The sequence below is a fragment of the Carassius auratus genome, chromosome 34, assembly GCF_003368295.1.
Source record: "Carassius auratus strain Wakin chromosome 34, ASM336829v1, whole genome shotgun sequence".
NCBI lineage: Eukaryota > Metazoa > Chordata > Actinopteri > Cypriniformes > Cyprinidae > Carassius > Carassius auratus.
The window spans coordinates 18,812,778-18,830,799 of NC_039276.1; the positions used below are offsets into that span (position 1 = coordinate 18,812,778).

The 18,022-nt window shown below is 38.2% G+C and overlaps 1 protein-coding gene across 5 annotated transcripts in view; it reads right to left on the minus strand.

Moving 5' to 3' along the window:
* Positions 1-10,669: 10,669 nt before the first annotated feature.
* The window catches only part of LOC113053449 (unconventional myosin-Ib-like), a 68,388-nt gene continuing 61,035 nt past the window's right edge, over positions 10,670-18,022 (minus strand). For 2 of the 5 annotated variants that reach the window (XM_026218469.1, XM_026218470.1), the window contains 8 exons: positions 16,145-16,231; positions 14,456-14,530; positions 13,962-14,096; positions 13,758-13,864; positions 13,542-13,674; positions 12,938-13,090; positions 12,731-12,861; positions 10,670-12,655 (listed from right to left, as the gene is read on the minus strand). In XM_026218469.1, the coding sequence (XP_026074254.1) occupies positions 12,526-12,655; positions 12,731-12,861; positions 12,938-13,090; positions 13,542-13,674; positions 13,758-13,864; positions 13,962-14,096; positions 14,456-14,530; positions 16,145-16,231 (951 nt within the window). In that variant the 3' untranslated portion in view covers positions 10,670-12,525. Of the gene's footprint in view, positions 12,656-12,730; positions 12,862-12,937; positions 13,091-13,541; positions 13,675-13,757; positions 13,865-13,961; positions 14,097-14,455; positions 14,531-16,144; positions 16,232-17,396; positions 17,484-18,022 lie in introns of all 5 variants that reach the window. The other 3 variants (XM_026218471.1, XM_026218472.1, XM_026218468.1) reach the window with 2 other exon arrangements.

Here is an 18,022-nt window from a genome sequence, read left to right on the forward strand (position 1 = left end):
AGGCATTTTAAATCTCAATCTTATACAGGAGGCCTTTACAATACACACAAAGAGTTCACTTAAATACATCACTGAGGCACTGGCCTCCTAAGCCAGAGATTGTGGTTTCGAGTCCCATCTGGGGTGAATACAGCAGAGTGGAGGAGCGGAAGCGTGCTGGGCCCAGAGGTCGATGGATCGAAATCATCCTCTGCTAAGGCATTTTAAATCTCAATCTTATTCAGGAGGCCTTTGCAATACACACAAAGGGTCTCATTCATGAAACACGAGCGGAACTATTTTTGTGTAAATCGTGTGTAAAGTGGTTCTGGCGTAAAGTTTCGGATTCATTAAAATGTTCGTATTTTCCAAATGTAAGTTGGTACGAAAGAAATCTACACCTGTTCCCAGCCACGCGTAAATAGTGCGTTTAACATCTGAACGTTTTGCTCATTAATACGGCTGCATTTTAATTCACCTTAATCGGGTACATATTTACACAGCATTTTGAAAAAACTATTATATATAGTAATTACATACGGTTTTTCTTTTTACTTTTATTATGAGAACCAGTAATAGGATCTGTAATATGCTGCCAAGCTTCCTTTTTTAGGACCTGATACGCCACTATGTACGCTTGAAAATAAAATGTGGCATTTTGAATGAACTTATGATAATAAAACTTGAATTTCTGCAGCTGAGAAATATTTCTTTTTCAGTCGCTTTTGAGAAGACATGTTGAAATCCTTCGTTTAGTGTCATAATATGATGCCCATATATAGTTGTCAGTCGGATTTAATGGGCGGGATTTATGGTAATTGAGAATGAGCGTGCACGCGCGTCCCATTTACGACTGATTGGAATTAATTAACACACACACACATTTCACTATCACATCTGACGTTTACGAAGTATTTGTGAATCAGGAGAAGAGTTTTCGGGAAGGTCTCTTTACGCGCAAATCACTCACAAATTTACTCTTATATTTACGAATGTTTCATGAATGATACCCAAAGAGTTAACTTCTTTACTGCCCTGAGTCACTGGCCTCTTAAGCCAGAGATTGTGGTTTCGATTCCGGTCAAGGTTGATTACAGCAGAGTGGCGCGTGCCCAAGAGTGCTGGGCCCATAACTCAGAGTTCGATGGATCGAAACCATCCTCTGCTGAGCCTTTTTTAAATCTCAGGAGGCCTTTACAATACACACAAAGAGTTAACTTCTAGACACTCCTGAGGCACTGTCCTCCTAAGCCAGAGATTGTGGTTTCAAATCCGACCGGGGTGATTACAGCAGAATGGCCCAGCGGAAGCGTGCTGGGCCCATAACCCAGAGGTCGATGGATCAAAACCATCCTCTCCTAAGGCATTTTTAATCTCAATCTTATTCAGGAGGCCTTTACAATACACACAAAGAGTTAACTTGCATACATCACTGAGGCACTGTCCTCCTAAGCCAGAGATTGTGGTTTCGAGTCCGGTCAAGGTTGATTACAGCAGAGTGGCACAGCGGAAACGTGCTGGGCCCATAACCCAGAGGTAGATGGTTCGACACCATCCTCTGCTATGACCTTTTAACTTCTAAACACTCCTGAGTCCCTAAAAAGGCTCAAAAGCCACAGGCTGGTCTTGAAAAGCTGAGGCCAATTTGACCTCTCATAATAGTCAGTCATCTAGAAGACTCTTTGTGTCTATTGTAAAGGCCTCCTCAATAAGATTGAGATTTAAAAGGGCAAGTTATTAAATCCCCAGTGGCCTAATGGATAAGGCACTGGCCTCCTAACCCAGGGATTGTGGATTCAAGTCCCATCTGGGGTGATTTACAGCAGAGTGGTGCAGTGGAACGGTGCTGGAACCATAACCCAGAAGTCGATTGGTCAAACCATCCTCTGCTAAGGCTTTTTAACTTCTAGAGTTCCCAAAAAAGGGGCATTAACCACAGGCTGGTCATGAAAACTTGGTTCTCTCAAATTAGGGGTTCATCTAGAAGACTCTGTGTATGTTAAGGCCTCTTGAATAAGACTGAGCAATAAGAATAACAATGATTCATCCAGAAGATTCTGTGTGTATTTTAAAGAGTTCCTCGTTAAGCTGCAATTAAGCAGAGTGGTGCAACGGAAGTGTCCCGGGCCCATAACCCAGAGGTCGATGGATTGAAACCATCCTCTGCTAAGACTTTTTACCTTCTAGACATGCCACAGTTCCCAAAAAAGGGGCAATAACCACAGGCTTGTCATGAAAACTTGGTTCTCTCAAATTACGGGTTCATCTGGAAGACTCTGTGTGTATGTTAAAGGCATCCTGAATGCAATATATTACAGCAGAGTGGCGCAGCGGAAGCGTGCTGGTCCCATAACCCAGAGGTCAATGGATCGGGACCATCCTCTGCTAAGCCTATTTAACTACGAGACATGCCAGAGTTCCCAAAATAGGGGCAACTACCACAGGCTGTCAATGAAAAGTTTAGTCCTATCATAGTAATGATTCATCCAGAAGATTCTGTGTGTTTTTTAAAGAGGTCTTAGTTGAGCTGAAATTAAGCAGAGTAACGCAGCGGAAGTGTGCTGGATAAATAAAATGGATAAAATGGATAATTAAAAGTGCAAGCTAGCTACTGCATAACAGCCCCAGTGCCCTAATGGATAAGGGGTCCATTTCACTAAGGAGGTTCAACCAACTCTGAGTTTTAACTTAAACTCTGAGTTGACTTACCCGGAGATGGGAAACTCTGAGTTTTCGGTTACAGAACAGCTAAAATGAGTTGGTTTAATCAACTCTAAATTGACTAACTCTGAGTTAAGCATGCGCACCACAACTATAAAAATCCATTATCTGGGTCATTCTACAGAAACGTCCACATTTGGTATGGCAAGATCTCTTAAAATTGATTTCTTTTTCTAACATTTAAACTTAGACCACATTATTAGATTACCCTTTGACTTTATGAGTACACATAAATTGCAGCTTAATGATTTTTTATTTTTTGTGTGCATGTATTTAAAGACCGCATACACCATTTTTTGTCACTGGTGTTACCTTACTTCTTTAGCGATATTAAAGGTGTTTATGAAATTTTTTTTTTTTTTTTTTTTTCAGCACATGCAGTCAGAGGTACAGAAAATTAATGATGATCTAACTAATACGGTGATTATGTTTTATTTATTTTAATCAGGTTGGTTAAAAGTGTGACTGAATGATGTTAGTTCAATTGCACAACCATGTATTTGCTATAACAATGAAAATATTTGAAAAAAGGTTTTAAACAAGCAATAATACAATCATTTAAAGCTTAACTCTTAAGTGCAGCAGAATTCAATGAATTTAAAATGATCATTATGCCACATATGACAGATTTTATTTAATGTGAAAGAAAAAAAAAAACAGTAACACCAGTGACACAACAAATCACCAGTGACATACATAACATATACAAATGACTCATTTCATAAGAACTGAAATCAGAGTTAGAAAAATATCATAGACAACATTTTAACTTAACATTTTAACTTCATTTCTTCACCATTTCATATCTTCGTTTCTAACCGATGATCTTGTCTTTCAGTTTCTCTATTTCCCTTTGTTTCCTTTGTGCATCTCTCCTACGTTGTCTCCTCCCTTGTTGTAGTTGTCTGTAAAGCAAAATATTTTCTTGAAAAAAAGTTCTCACTCATTTAACCCTAGCTTGAGTGTGTGTGAGAGAGATAGAGAGAGTGTGTGTGTGAGAGAGTGAGTGAGAGAGAGTGCTCTTGTTTCTGTATCATATCAGGACACAACTCTGTATAATGACATGGGTATGACACAGGTATTACAAGGAGAGGGGGACTTATGAGGACATAACCCTTGTCCCTATTTTTCAAAATGCATATAAATCATACAGAATGAGATTTTTTGAGAAATTAAAAATGCACAAAGTTTCCTGTGAGGGTTAGGGGTAGGGTTGGTGAATGGCGATAGAATATACAGTTTCTACAGTATAAAAACCATTACACCTATGGGATGAACACACTTTACACAAAAACAAACGTGTGTGTGTGTGAGAGAGAGAGAGAGAGTGAGTATGAGTGCATGTGTGAGAGTGTGTGTGTGTGTGTGTGTGTTCAGGATCAGCATCCCTACGCTTTCTGTATAGTCGCTGTTTCTCAGCTGCGCTCAGTTTAGCCATACCCTCAATTTAGAAATACATGACCAAAGGTGGATTAACAATGACAAAGAAAAGTTAGAATCACAATTTTAGTGCTATTTTATGCAAAATAACTAAATGAATAGCTTTGAACAAAGTTTATCTATAAAAGGGAGTCACTGGTGTTACTGATCTTCACTGGTGTTACCCATAAGGAAGGTGACACCAGTGACAGTAACACCAGTGACAATTTTCATGAAAACTGCATTTTACAAAATGGCTGCTGCAAGGTATCAAACCACATGTTGTCAATCATGGTGTACTCACTAAATTAAGTAGTTTAATCCATTTGTATTCTAGTTTTTTACAATGCCCAAACAATAAAAGAGGTCATACCAGTGACTTCAACTAAAAGCTTCATATGAAATCATGAGATAAATGAGAAGATTTCTGATAATTGAAAAGAGACAGTGGACTTACCATGGGCTTCTCTTCATAGATCTCCAGAAAATTGGAAGAAGAAAGTCGAGTGATGTCATCAGCGTGATTGTTATTTCAAAATAAGAGCTTTTTTGTTAAACGGTAACACCAGTGACAGGGGACCACTACTTTCATTATATATTTTATAATATTTATTTAGCATTTTGTTTTTTAATGTAATTTACATCATATATTTTATAGTTATGGACACATGGTTGTATTTTAAATGGAAGAAAACACTGTTTTTGACCTCAAAATAAAGCATTTTCCCTCTGTACATGACTGTGGGGACGAGCACTTCTGTGGTGCTTGGAATTCTTATTAATTAATAAAAATCAAATATTACCACATTGATGGCTCAAGAAAGTGTAATTGTTCAAATAACATATTGTTTCATTTTTAAATATAAAAAAATTGTAAACCTAAAGTGTTTTTCAAGTGTAATATTTCTGTAAAGGCTAGGGACAGAAAAATGGACATTTCCGTAGAATGACCCATCTATAGAGCGTTGATATTAAGATTCACCATGGCAACAGCTCTCGCCAAAAAGCCGTCTGCATACTTCAGACTTGATACAAATGTTATTCTTATTAGTGTTATAATATCACAGGTGAAAACTGGCAGAACGTTAGATTTATGAACTAATAGCTAATCATTTTACGGTATCTCATGGGCAAATATATATATATATATATATATATATATATATATATATATATATATATATATATAATATTAATATGTTAAGTGCATTTTTCTTATTCTACAAATGATCTGCCAATTTTGTAAGAATACGACAGTGGCTATTTACACTAAGTGGAATTAACATACTTTCTTAGCAATATATCCTAAAGTAGGCTAAGTGCAAGTAGCTCTAGATGTCATTTACAGAAAAAATGTACAGTGACAATCGTGATCTATTCTATTTACCATGTAACAGTAGCAGTTCTTTACAACAGGCTAAGTATAAATAATAATTAGAGGCTAGTTATACTTTATACTGGAAGATACATTTGCACCTTAACAGGATACAATAATAACAGATTATAAATGATTATATTTATTACAATTATAAATAGTTGTACCATTATTGAACACTCGTTAGGCACTTTATTTCCACTTTTAGAACATTTTGTTCATTTTTATTGAAAATAAATTCTAATGTGACATGTGATGGGAAAAGTGAGAAAAACGAGCTCGGCAAACTATACTAACTGACTGAGTATAAGTTAGCTCTCTTTCAGAAATGGGCTTGACTTACCCTGCTTTCTCAGGTTTGACAAACCTCCCATTCTGAAACAGAAAACCTAGAGTTTCCCCTCATTTCAGGGTTAACATACTCAGTTTTCACTTAACCTCCTTTGTGAAACGGGCCCCAGGTAAGTTACACTGGTTTGCTGCGTCCTTTGTTTGATTACAACTTTAAATGCAGGTACTGGTTCGGAGCTTGAATAATGTAATGATACATATGAAAAACTACAAAATACATGAACACACATATAGCAGTTAAAATACTTACTGATATCTTACAAAGGTGCCATTTTAGTCTTATCTTGACCATGGTGATCATATGTAGACAGGTTTGCAACCGGTTTTTATCTATCCAACAGTACATTAATAGGCAACTTTAAATTGAATAACATTGAACACATTGTGATGGCTACGGCCACACAGGGTAACATCACCTCAGTTCTAAACATTTGATTACGGTTTTATTTCACCTCCTTAGTTTGTTGCACTTATTATTTACAGTCATCTAAACTATGATATTTAAATAAGGAACACAATACAGTTTTGATTTGGTTTATCTTGCTTTACCTTTACATTGATTCACAGGGAGTGTACTAATCCCATGTTTCTCTGTGTTGAGCTACCTGGACCTGCTGGGGGCGGTCCCTTCCTGGTCGGGCAAAAGGAGAGGTTGAGGAGACTTATATCTGGGAGCCAGCTCATTAGGCCAAACTATGTCTCACCATGTGCCAGGGGGATTTTGTCCTTAGTTAGCTCTCAAGTTCCCAAGTGTTAATTTTGTTTACCCCTTCTATGTTATTTGGTTTTGTCAAGCTGTTAAACAAGCTTTCTTCTGTGTCTTTGGGGCAGGTCAGTTTTTTTGTTTGGTTAACTTTGCGTTATGAGTTGATGTATTTGAGCTCATATACAGTTATTTTTGTTGACCTCTTTTTAGGCCTAGTTGTTAATTTTTCACTGTCTTGGTCCCTGACAAACATATTTAGAAGTATACTGCAACATACACAGTAGTGCAGAAGTAATATTAATGTAAAAACATCCTGTCAAATTATTTTTCAGAATAATACTGTACATATCTTTACTTTTACTCTCAATACCTTATGTATATTAGAGTATGCAAGATAATACTTCTACTAAAAGGATAGTTCAGCGAAAAATGACAATTCATGATAATTTTGTGATCCTTTGCTCACCCTTAAGTTGTTCCAGGTTTGGAATTTTCCATTTTTGTGTAAACTATCCCTCCAGCTAAGATTTTAAACATGACTAGTAGATTTCACCCAACATGGTATTGGTAGTTACTAAAAGTAGTTTACTTACAGTAAGTGAGTAAATTTCTCTTTTCCTTCTTTCCCTAAATCAGACTGGACCCCTGTGCAGGATAAAGCTGAATGTGCCAGCGCTGGACAGGTTTTTAATGTTTTTGGGCTGAGCAGGGAGACCCTGACAGTGCTGCTGGATCTTCTGAGAAGTGTACGCCAACAATGATGGGTGCTTCAATCCAGACCCTGGTGTTTCTCTTCTGTCTGCTAGTGGTATATCATAAAGATGGTCTCCAGAGTGTTTGACCTGCCTCATTCCACTGTCAATGCATTGTCCTCTGAGTCTCTGATTCACCAAGAGATTGACCTCCTGAAGACCCCAGAACACATGGAGGCAGCGCTGGCCTGAAACTGTATACAACTTGCAACACAAAAATAAACTACAGAAATTAGGTTGTTTCATTGACAATATGATATTTAAAAAACGATACTGAAAAAACTGTAATGTACCCATTTTTTCCCCAATGATTTCTCTTGGCTAATGAAGAATGTATTTGTTAAGCATTCTCTCAAGAAGAGAAATCTTGTGCTCCTCCCTCTCCCTATCTCTCTCTCCCTCTCTCTCTCTCTCTCTCAAACATCTCTAGTTTGATGTCCTCCCTGAGCAGCTCCACTCGCTGATTGGAAAGTAGTCCGATAACCTGTGGCCTAAATTAATTCAGAACAGAAGGCTCTCGTTGACATCTTAGAGGAGAAATCAGGGCTGCTGGGGTGATGTTGTTTGGGATGATTATTGGGAATTTCAGCACCACTGTAAAGTCATAACTGATTTTTCCAATGTTGTTAATTACTCAGTGAATGACGCCATGCTGATGGAAAATATAGAAAAAGCTCAAGTAAAATCAAAAAGGTTTGCTTTTCATCTGCATTATTATGTTGCAGCGTCTGTATTTTATACACAAGAGGGCGCCAAAGGCCATTCCTGCTCATATTGATCTAATGATTTGAAGCAGCTCGACTGCTTTATTCACAAATATTACAGTTGAAGCTTCTCTAATTTCATGTTCAGCGCGGAAGAAAAATCACAGAAAACAAATGATCTTAGTCATGTAAATAGTGCAATGACCACATTCAATCAGAGGATTTTTAGGGGCTAAGTTAACAAGGTCTGGGTGTGTCTATGGGATGAACTGTTGTGGGGAGTCTGGCCTCCTCTGTGTTCCCAGACCCTACAATGGTGGGAACTTTAAGAGGGTAGCTCTGAAGTTGGCTGCTATTTTTAAACATTACATCCACAATTGGTCAAGGCCTACTCCACAGAGACCTGCCACTAGCAGTCTCCGGGAAGCCACAAAATTCAACCCTGGACAACTCTCTAGATGTGATGGAAAACATCTGTTCTAAGCTGCACACAGGCTCTCTTTTTCAATTAATTATTATTATTATTTATTTCTTTTACTTTTCTGCTAAATGATGTTTATAGAAACTACAATTAGATAGAAATGATCAAGTTGTTGAAGTCAATTTGGCAAATATATGTGCTCTGCAGGACCCTGAACCAACATCAAGAATGCCTTGTAAACTGCAAGTGCAAATTGAATTCCTGGGTTTTCATTGAATTTGTATTAAGGTGACAAATATATGCACTATTGGTCAGTGGTAAAATAGCAAAACAAATGTAATGAAATTCATGCATGCAATTTTCATTAAGAATTATCAATATCAAATAGATCCAAAATAATTCCCCAAAATGAAAAGATGTGCAGCTAACTTTCCATTTAAATGTAAAATCTGGGTATACAGTATTGTTCAAAATAATAGCAGTACAATGTGACTAACCAGAATAATCAAGGTTTTTAGTATATTTTTTATTGCTACGTGGCAAACAAGTTACCAGTAGGTTCAGTAGATTCTCAGAAAACAAACAAGACCCAGCATTCATGATATGCACGCTCTTAAGGCTGTGCAATTGGGCAATTAGTTGAAAGGGGTGTGTTCAAAAAAATAGCAGTGTCCACCTTTGACTGTACAAACTCAAAACTATTTTGTACAAACATTTTTTTTTTCTGGGATTTAGCAATCCTGTGAATCACTAAACTAATATTTAGTTGTATGACCACAGTTTTTTAAAACTGCTTGACATCTGTGTGGCATGGAGTCAACCAACTTGTGGCACCTCTCAGCTGTTATTCCACTCCATGATTCTTTAACAACATTCCACAATTCATTCACATTTCTTGGTTTTGCTTCAGAAACAGCATTTTTGATATCACCCCACAAGTTCTCAATTGGATTAAGGTCTGGAGATTGGGCTGGCCACTCCTTAACATTAATTTTGTTGGTTTGGAACCAAGACTTTGCCCGTTTACTAGTGTGTTTTGGGTCATTGTCTTGTTGAAACAACCATTTCAAGGGCATTTCCTCTTAAGCATAGGGCAACATGACCTCTTCAAGTATTTTAACATATGCAAACTGATCCATGATCCCTGGTATGCGATAAATAGGCCCAACACCATAGTAGGAGAAACATGCCCATATCATGATGCTTGCACCTCCATGCTTCACTGTCTTCACTGTGTACTGTGGCTTGAATTCAGAGTTTGGGAGTCGTCTCACAAACTGCCTGTGGCCCTTGGACCCAAAAAGAACAATTTTACTCTCATCAGTCCACAAAATGTTCCTCCATTTCTCTTTAGGCCAGTTGATGTGTTCTTTGGCAAATTGTAACCTCTTCTGCACATGCCTTTTTTTTAACAGAGGGACTTTGCGGGGGATTCTTGAAAATAGATTAGCTTCACACAGACGTCTTCTAACTGTCACAGTACTTACAGGTAACTCCAGACTGTCTTTGATCATCCTGGAGGTGATCATTGGCTGAGCCTTTGCCATTCTGGTTATTCTTCTATCCATTTTGATGGTTGTCTTCCGTTTTCTTCCACGTCTCTCTGGTTTTGCTCTCTATTTTAAGGCATTGGAGATCATTTTAGCTGAACAGCCTATCATTTTTTGCACCTCTTTATAGGTTTTCCCCTCTCTAATCAACTTTTTAATCAAAGTACGCTGTTCTTCTGAACAATGTCTTGAACGACCCATTTTCCTCAGCTTTCAAATGCATGTTCAACAAGTGTTGGCTTCATCCTTAAATAGGGGCCACCTGATTCACACCTGTTTCTTCACAAAATTGATGACCTCAGTGATTGAATGCCACACTGCTATTTTTTTGAACACACCCCTTTCAACTAATTGCCCAATTGCACAGCCTTAAGAGCGTGCATATCATGAATGCTGGGTCTCATTTGTTTTCTGAGAATCTACTGAACCTACTGGTAACTTGTTTGCCACGTAGCAATAAAAAAATGTACGAAAAACCTTGATAATTCTGGTTAGTCAAATTGTACTGCTATTATTTTGAACAATACTGTATTGCCCAATCTGGGTATACTGCATCAAACGGCTCCTAATGTACGTTAACACTGAGAAATGTGCAATGTTTAGTACTGATTTACAACCAAAAATAAATCCTGAACTCAAATTCTGATACATTCATCTTACTTCACAACACTATCAAGTCACCAAACCACACTGATTATCCAAAGTCATTTATTTATTGCTTTAATTTAAAAAGAAAATGATTACTTGTCATTTGTTACACATAGTAGTTAATGAAACACTTCCACGTTATCTGTCTTTCAGAACAGGTTTAGGCACACAACAATGCATACAACAATTATTTTCCTCTCTTTCAATTTAAACGCACAATTCTAGATCATAAAGTAATTCAGCTTCCACAATGATAATCCACTCCCCTAAACTCTTGTTATGCTTTTACCATAAAACAAAAAAACACAAACTCAACAAAAAGCATTGTAGAACTGAAGCAGAGAAGTTATTTTTGTGGGCACTGTCTTCAAAAGATCAGGAGGACACAAATTCATTAAACGTGAGAAAAGATCACATTAAATACGACTTAAAAAAAAAAGAATCCACAACCTTGGTAAACAACATATACTTAAGCAAAGTGTATTGTGTGCCTTCAGTCCAGAGAATGCATGAGGAAAAAAATAAAATAAAAAATAAAACTCCATGCTGTGGGTCAAATCCTAAACCACTGCTTTTATTATTAGCAGATTTGATCCAAAAATAAAATGATGCAGCTCACATTCCAGTGGCAAAAAAAGCATATAGATTTTGGCAAAATACAGCTATATGACAACATACCACCTACTATTATTAGCCTCCTTCCATACAAGGTCCAGGCATATTTAACAGCTCATGTACATGCAGCTTTAAGTAAAGGGACTGACTGAAGCAGACTTAGCAAAGATCGTACCAGCGTTTATTAGCATCATTTTTTTTCTGTAAGGCCTTCTGAAACAAGCATTCCCCAGCTGTCTTGACTGCTGGTCTAGGTCAACCCAGACGTGACAATCAAGTCTTCCTGATGTATGGAGGCATTTCCACATCAGCATAATTGCCTTGGAGATCTTTTTAGTGGAGATTTTTACTGCATTGAAAATTCCATCATAAATGCAGGGCCATGGTCAGTATTTGGGTCCAATGAATAAAATTATGCTCTGCATGAATATTTACGAACAATGCCGGTATAGTACATTGCATTTCAGTGAAAAGTGTTTTTTATGATAATACCCTGATTTAATGTAAAGAATAAAGCAAACATTTATAAACATGAAAAAGCAGGATTCAAAATGATATTGTTTGGCATTTACCATGAAACTGGAAAGAATCCTTATTATTTGGCTTATATAACTAAGTGTCAGCACTATAACATACATAGGATAATGTCTTTCTCCTGGGAAGGAACAGCTAAATAGCACGAGGTTTTGGATTGTAAAAACGCCTTATCATTTGGCAAAAGTCAGAAGGGATTTTATTTTATTCAATAAATGCGCTAGAAACACAAGATGAGAATAGAACAAAAAAATAAACAAACCAACCAACCAACAAGTCTTTTCTGACCACCACCCTAGTGAAAAAGTGCAATATTTAATTTTGTAGCTTTTCAGCATTCAACAAAACCCTATCAGCATCTCTATTTACAAAATTTCTCCCAGCAAGAGGCTCACACAAAACTCAATGGTTTCAAACACATGGCTATCGCTGAGCAGAGTGAGTTTTCAGCCAATGCCAGCCTCAAAGCATTTGGCTGTAATCATAACGGTTATTATTATTATCATTTCAATTAAATACTAGTTCTCATGAGTCCCACAAACTGGGAAGAGAGAATGATGCACTTTCACCTCACTGTTAAAAACAGGTAGGCATTAAATTATTTAGGTGCCAAAAAACCTGCTGCTTTGACTATATAGAATCAAAAATGACAATGACAGGATCAATGTAATTGCACGATTGTTGCAAGGGTGAGGGAGGGTAAAGAATCTCATAGATGACACCACTCAGTAGGCCGAGCTGATCCGCTGCTTACGGTGATGGAACGGACACTTCCAGAAGACGGTTGTTTTTACGCTTGCAGGCGACACCGTTGCCGTTCTTTGGTGTTCCCTGGATGAATTTTACACACACTTTGTCCTGCTTGAACTGCACTAAGAACCTGAAATGGAGAGAGTTAGTTAAGCTACAAGAGTGATACTGAAAAATCAATATGCAATACATATTGGACACTTACTCGTCTGAAATATCGACTTTTAACTGTTTTTTGTCAGCTGAAGTAGCACCAATGCAATGAAGTTTGGTGATAATCTCAATCAGTCGATCACTGCTCAGCAAGAAGTCCCCTTTGGCTGCAGACGTAGATCCCTAAAGAGAGAGCACGGTCAGTAGTAGTCCTAACTCACATGGTGCCCAACTGGAGATGAGTTATCATATGTCATACCTCTTTGATCTTGAGGGCGAAAAAGCCATCATTCTGTGTGCTGACAGAAACACTGCTGAGGTCCGGCAGGGGAACGCTGGCCTTCACCTGGCCCGTCTTCAGATCGGCTAGAAACAAGCTCTTCTTGGTCAGGAGGAAAACTCTTGGAGCTCCCTAAAAATGAATAAGACTAAGATTAGGCTGTACCTTACGATGTAAATGTAGAGATGTTTTACTTTTGTATGATCAATCAAAATCTGCAAGTTTAGTTGTTCATGCTGTCTACCGCAGAGTCTGAGCTAGTACTTGCATTTTTTCAATATTACTTGCTGGTTTTGGGAATAGAATGACAAAAACTCCATTCACTAGCCTCTTCATTACATTCACATTTATTTATTAGCTGACGCTTTTATCCAAAGCGACTTACAATTGCTATACATGTCAGAGGTCGCACGCCTCTGGGGCAACTAGGGGTTAAGTGTCTTGCTCAGGGACACATTGGCGTCTCACAGTGGATTCGAACCCAGGTCTCTCACACCAAAGGCATGTGTCTTATCCACTGCGCCATCAACACCCCCAACCTCTGCGTTGTAATGTCCATTCTACTGGAGTCAACTGTACTCACCTTGCCATTGGCACGGTTGATTTTGCTGACCATGTCTGCAAGCAGAACTTTATCCTCAACAAAGCTGTTCAGCTTCTGGTACTTTGGGTTTTTTGTTATCTCCACATAGTCTCCTTTGAAAGGTTGCCCCACACTGTGAAGCAGAGGATGTATGTTATGGCAAACGTATATGAAGGAAATGCTTAGGAATATTAGGTCAACAACTTCTTTCCCTACCTGCTAGGATACAAGGCCTTCTTATCTTTAAAGAGCTCACTAGCCGCAAGCTTCTCCTTGTAGGTAGCCTTCTTCTCTTCTGTGAACTGGCTGCGGTATTTCTTACACTAATTGAAGGACACCGTAAGGATGGATTCATTTAAAATCAGACATGACAAACGTCTTTACATTTCATTTTACATAGATCTGTCTAAAGACACAAACCCTCCACAGATGGAAAATTCTCCTGAGCTCTTGATGTGTCCTGTCCAGGAAACCGTAGGGGCGAGCTGGCCAGCTCTTATCAACTGGTGACATGGAAGGCATCGTCTTCTTCAAGCCCAGGAAGTACTTCTGCATCTGTAGACAAATACTCATATCAGTCTCTTATGGGAGAAAAAAATGTTTTGGAACCAAATCACACACCCTGCCTTTAATTTGTACTTGTTGTCTACATGGACTTAGCAGTGGAAAATGCATCTTCCTGATGTGTCATTAGCTTGGTATAGTTGCTTAAGGCTAAAGATATGTGAGATGAAAGTAAAAATGGTGAAGCAGGAGCACTAAGCAAACAATGCTCTTCATCAAATGGACTTGCTGCAAAGCTTGTGGTAATTCATAAAGTAAACAGTGACCCACAAATAAGTTAAGACTACTTTTCTGGATAACTAGGTGACAAGCAAAAATGAGTATGTAACTCAGCTACTGAAGTGGCTTACAATTCTCTGGATGGTGAAGGCATAGATTTTCTTGCCAGCATCAGCTCTGAAGAACTTCCTGTATTCCCGACGGACCTGTGGAAAAGTGGGTTGAATTAGTCACTTGTTTGTGTTTAAAGCCTTTTGCGATGACAGCAGGAATGGGACAGGACACTGTCAGGACAGAGAAGTGGTTTGTGACAAACGGGGTCTTAACACCTAAAGAGCAGCACACTGAAAAGCAAAGACAAAAAAGGAATGGATGCTGTGATCCAAACAGTGAGAGATCCACAGTCATACAGTACAAAGGTATCTTTACAGAACCAGTCAAATCAGGTTCAAGAAGTCAACCCTACAAGAAGAAGAAGAAGAAAAAAAAACAGTAAGAACAGCAAAAAACACTTAAAAAACAACAACAGTGGAGACAAAACAAAGGCCGTTAATGTTTGTAAAAGCCAACAGGATGTTAGGAGCCGCATGCAGACAGCATACAGGACAGGCACACACAAACAGTTAGGCTGTCCTAGGGTTGGGCTACTAGAGACAAGTTTTAGTCATTGATAAATTCATGCAATTCTGCTCTGTAATGCAAATGTTATTTCACAAGGCAGACTTTTGGGATAATGACTGGCTTATCCTGTAGCTCATTTCGCAAGAGGCAGCTCTCTTAAATCAAGTACTGAATACAAATACCAGGTGAGTCAATTTGGATTATTATTATTATTTTAACAGTACATTACTTTAGATGGTTTTAAATTCAAAAGGTTTAAAACCAGCTAAACATCATATGATATCATACATAAATTGTATTTATTATTATTTTAATGCATCCATTAACAATTGCTATTTTTAAGAACCAGAATATTTAATGATCTTGGACAACCTGGATCTACCGTTTGATGAAGGAAAAAAAAAAAAAAGAAATGTTTTCTAGATCTGGAAAAGTCATGGCAATGAATAAAAGCTATGTATTCTTTTAATTAAAAAGTTAAACTTTAAAACTAAAAGAATTAATAATTTTTTATATAAGATTTAGTCAAGGTCTATAATATTTTATCAGACAAAAATTGCTTTTTGTGAGTAAAACAAATAAAATATATAGCATAAAATAATAAATAAAAAAATTAATTGGGATTAGGACATTTAAATATTGTTTTATAATTATAATTGACCAATCAGAACCAATGACTAGAATTATTAGTTTTATAATTTACAAATAAAATCTCAAAAAAGGACCCATACATATACACTGATGTGCACAGGACCCTAAAACACCCAAAACACCCACTGACCTTAGAACAGCCCATGCTAAACAGACATATCATCAGGCAGCCTGTGCACTTTCATGCTAACAGCTATTTAGCCCAGTGCCAGTGTTTAGGAATACAGAAGGTAAAGCATCTGCCTCTAAACTCTGCAGAGGAAGCTCTTCTAAAGCTGTGGATTATGAGAACAGATTTGATTCTGCTTCATGGAGACACATCCAGTATCTAAAGCCTTGTGGCGTGGCATTTTGCCCACGCTTATGACAACACTAGTGTGCGTCACTGCCTTGGATGCTAATGGACCTGTGAAACTGAACTCTGGGCTTAGATCATATTGTTAGTTCATAGCAGAGCAGCTGGTTATGCAACACAGAGGTTGGTTAATGTGCATGCGTCCTACTCATTTTCGAATGACTCGAACGCCTGGCAAATGGTATGAAGATACCTTTAGTCCCAACCAGTAGGCCCAAATGACAGCGACCGAGTGCTTACGCCTGGCTTCCTCCTTCAAGCTTTTCAGTTCTCTACGTGCCTGTGAAAGAGCGAGGAAGAACGGGATGAATGCAGAAAGGAGGAAAATATATGTAAAATCAGAGCGAGGAGGTGGTGCATAACACCATGTACAGAGACAGGCACACATCACACAACACTGCACACCACTGCCGGCCGGTAAAGAAATTCTGTGTGTGCTGTTGGTTAAGACAGATGGACATTGTTGAGGTTTTCCTGTGGAGAGCATGTGGCTTTTCAGGGGGTTAACAAAACACGAGCAAAAACAAGGGAAAAAGAGCAATAAAAAAAAAAAAGGAAGAGTACAACTGCTCTCTTAAAGGCGCACACACCACACAAACACATACTAAAACAAGCCACATCAGCCAAAGGCCACTCAAATGGGGTGGGAGGAAACAGCAGTGCAATCCCAACATGCAGAGAGAAGTTCACATGGGCTTGTGGATGGAATGAGATGACTTTTCTCATCTAGAAGATAAAATCTACACCAGTGATACTCAACGCCCAGCCCACAGGCAAAATCCAGCCTCCCATGATGTTACTCAAGCAACCAGAACACTCATGTTATAATGAACGAAGATGGTGACACTTCAGGCAAATACACTGATTATACAGCAATGTAGTCACAGCACTCGATTCAGACAGGGTCTAAAAAACAGTTTTTTTTAAAAATCTCTCTCTCTCTATATATACATATATATATATATATATAAACCATACATCTATTTTATACATAAAACTTAGTCTTCTGTAAAAACTAATAAAAACCTTGCTACAAGCTTTGCATATCCCTGATCTATGCCCTTCCTGGTTAAGACCAAACACAAGTGATGCCAGCCTGCTGTGTGGGACTCGGCCTGCAGGGTGCATGTCTGGATGAGCTTTAATCCATCAGCAGTCAGCGGAAAGAGGCTTAAAAGATTGCATCTGGTTCTGCCCCCCAACACAACACACGCTGATCCTGCTCTCCTTGTTCTTATCCCTCTGCCCCATTTTTGTTTACAATTTGCTACAAAACAGTGCAAGTATGATTCATGCTGTGGGGTCCTGGATATGTTTGCATGCATGATGGATGGGAAGAGCTCAGGAAAGACTGGTCATGATCCACGTCAGGTACATATTGAGGTGTGAGATGGGTTAAAAGGAGGATGGGATGCCTCACGAGGATGGGATTTACTGGTGTATACCTTAGTTCCTTGCCAGCAGGCCCATATGACAGACACGGCCTGTTTACTGCGAGCTTCATGTTTTAAGCGCCGCAGTTCTTTCCGAGCCTGTTCAGTGTGGCATTTTTTTTTTTTTTTTTAAGAAAACGAAGAGGAGAGTGAAAGGGTATTAAAAACAATTGTCTTAAAGGAAGACACAATGGAAACATGCCAAAAGTACTGTTCTTGTTTAAATAACTTGTGATTCCTAGGGCTTAATACGCCTTGTCAGCCATATTAATGTAACATTCAAACTCCAATACAGTTCAAAATCAAAACTCTTAAATGCTGAATTTTGATGAAATCAAATCAGCTCTGACTGAAACTGAAGTCTTCAAAGCTTATGAAGGTAAAAAAAAAAAGAAGCAGACCAAAGTAAAGTCTTGAAACTTTAACACATGCAAGCAGAAACACATCACATTTCCAAAACAATATTTGAATATTGTTAAGAGGTTTATCGAGTAGAAGTTGAAAAAGGGTTAGTTTTAAGAACATAATATTCATACATGCATTCAAACAGATGTTTCACCATCTGCCGCCACCATGTCAGCAAAAGAACAGTATGTTAGTATTTTCTGATTATTTCTGAAAAGATGCTACCTAAAAGA